At 67.0% G+C, this 1,864-nt stretch overlaps 1 protein-coding gene across 1 annotated transcript in view; it reads left to right on the top strand.

Annotated features, from left to right (window-relative positions):
* Positions 1-403: 403 nt before the first annotated feature.
* EMIHUDRAFT_95460 (hypothetical protein) overlaps positions 404-1,864 on the top strand; it is a gene marked incomplete at both ends in the record, with an annotated part of 3,730 nt that continues 2,269 nt past the window's right edge. The window contains 3 exons of the mRNA XM_005775212.1: positions 404-1,087; positions 1,163-1,388; positions 1,558-1,706. Coding sequence (XP_005775269.1) covers positions 404-1,087; positions 1,163-1,388; positions 1,558-1,706 — 1,059 coding nt within the window. The remainder of the gene's footprint in view (positions 1,088-1,162; positions 1,389-1,557; positions 1,707-1,864) is intronic.

A 1,864-nucleotide genomic window follows, 5' to 3' on the forward strand; every position in this document is an offset into this window, starting at 1 on the left:
GATAGCGCTACTGCTCGAAATCGGAGGCATGTTGCTAGGATTGCGAGCAGTGCTGCTCGCAATCCTAGACTTTGCTCGGATTGCGAGCGCGCTGGTAGTAGTCGTAGGCGTCACCAGTCACCTTGGGAGCGGAGCTGCTCTTAGTCCTAGAAGATGTAGGATTGCGAGCGTGGGTGCTAGCAATCGCACAGAGATGCTACGATTGCGAGGAGTGCTGCTCACAATCCTTCGACTTCTAGGATTGAGAGCGAGGCTGCTCTCAATCCTCCGGTCTAGAAAAGAAGGTTCACCGCCACGGAGCCCGAACCAACTCTCCGACAAGACCGGGCCGAGCGAACCAATACGAGGACAATAGACCTACCAACATCAACACCGACCACACCAACATCAACGACCCACCGCCATGCAGGACTCCACAAAGGATCTCGTGGATGACCTGTTTGCCCGCCCAGCCGAGCCCGCCGCGGCCCCTTCGGTGGCAGCGGCTCCTCTCGTCGACGCTCTCTTTGGCGCCTCGGCCAGCACCGTCGTCTCGACCCACTCTCTGCGCGACAATGTCTTTGGCGAGCTCACCGCACCCCCTCAGAGCCGCACCGCCACGGCGACACCGGCGGCGGCGGCGGCGGGCGGCGAGGCGAGCGGCGCCGGGCTGTGCCAGCACCTGCTCTTTCTCGTGCACGGGATCGGCGAGCACCAGGACTTTTTCGACGACAAGGTGGTGTCATGGGACGGGTCCGAGGGCGGCGTCGGAGGCAACCACGAGTTTCGCGAGCTGCTCGCCTCCCTCGCCTCGTCACGCCTGACGCACGCGCCGCTGTCGCTGCTCGTCTCTTCGGTCGAGTGGCACTCGGCGCTGCGCGCGGACGGAGACGTCAGCTCTGGCGGAGAGAGCGGCTCCGACGCGCTCGTCAACGCCGTCTGCCCGCCCGGCGTGACCGGGCTGCGCTCCTTCACGCGTGACAATGTGATGGACGTGCTCTACTACACGTCGGTCGCGCACGCGCAGCTGATCGTCGACACCGTGGCCGACCGGATCCAGAAGCGGTGGAGTGCGCTCTGCCGCGAGCGGCCCGGCTGGTGCGGCTCGGTGCACCCGCCTCGCTCACTCGCGCTCGGCCGCTCGTGTGAGCGATGAAGACAGCTCCCCTCACTTGACCGATAGGTGCACCTCTTCGGCCACTCCCTCGGCTCGCTCATCGTGAGCGACATGCTCATGCACCAAGGCAAGTGCTGGCACGGCGTGCGCTACCCGACCTTCCCCTTCCCGGTGACGAACGTGTACGTCTGCGGCTCTCCCGCGCCGCTCTTCTTCGTCGCCCGCAAGCAGGTGACGGCGGTGCAGGCGGCAGACGCGGCCGAGGCTGCGCCGCCGACGGAGATGCCGTGCCGTGCCTTCTTCAACTTTGTGAACTCGATGGACCCGGTCGCGCACCTCTTCCGCCCCTTCCTCTCGCGCGCAGAGGGCGAGCGCGCTCCTAGAGCCGTCCTCTTCCCAGACCTGCCCGAGACCTGCCCGAGAGCCGTCCGAGAGCCGTCCCTCACCCTCGCTGCCTGCAGGCGGTGCGCCGTCTCTCCGCTCGGCAGTCACCTTCAAGAGTCTGCACGAGGCGCAAAAGGCGCCGCCGCCGCCCGCAATGCTGCCGGCGGCGGGCAAGCTGCTGCCGGCGGGCGGGTCGGCGAAGCAGCTGCTCGCCGCACTCAAGGAGGTGGAGGCGGCGCGCGCCTCCGTCGACCACCACGTCACTCCGCAGGCGGCGACACTTCCGAGACGCCTCCGAGACACCTCCGAGACACGTCCGCTTCCGAGGCGCCTCCGAGGCCCTCCGAGGCGCCTTCCGAGACCCCCCCCCCCCCCCCCAGAAAA

The sequence above is a fragment of the Emiliania huxleyi genome, assembly GCF_000372725.1.
Source record: "Emiliania huxleyi CCMP1516 unplaced genomic scaffold EMIHUscaffold_3, whole genome shotgun sequence".
NCBI lineage: Eukaryota > Haptophyta > Isochrysidales > Noelaerhabdaceae > Emiliania > Emiliania huxleyi.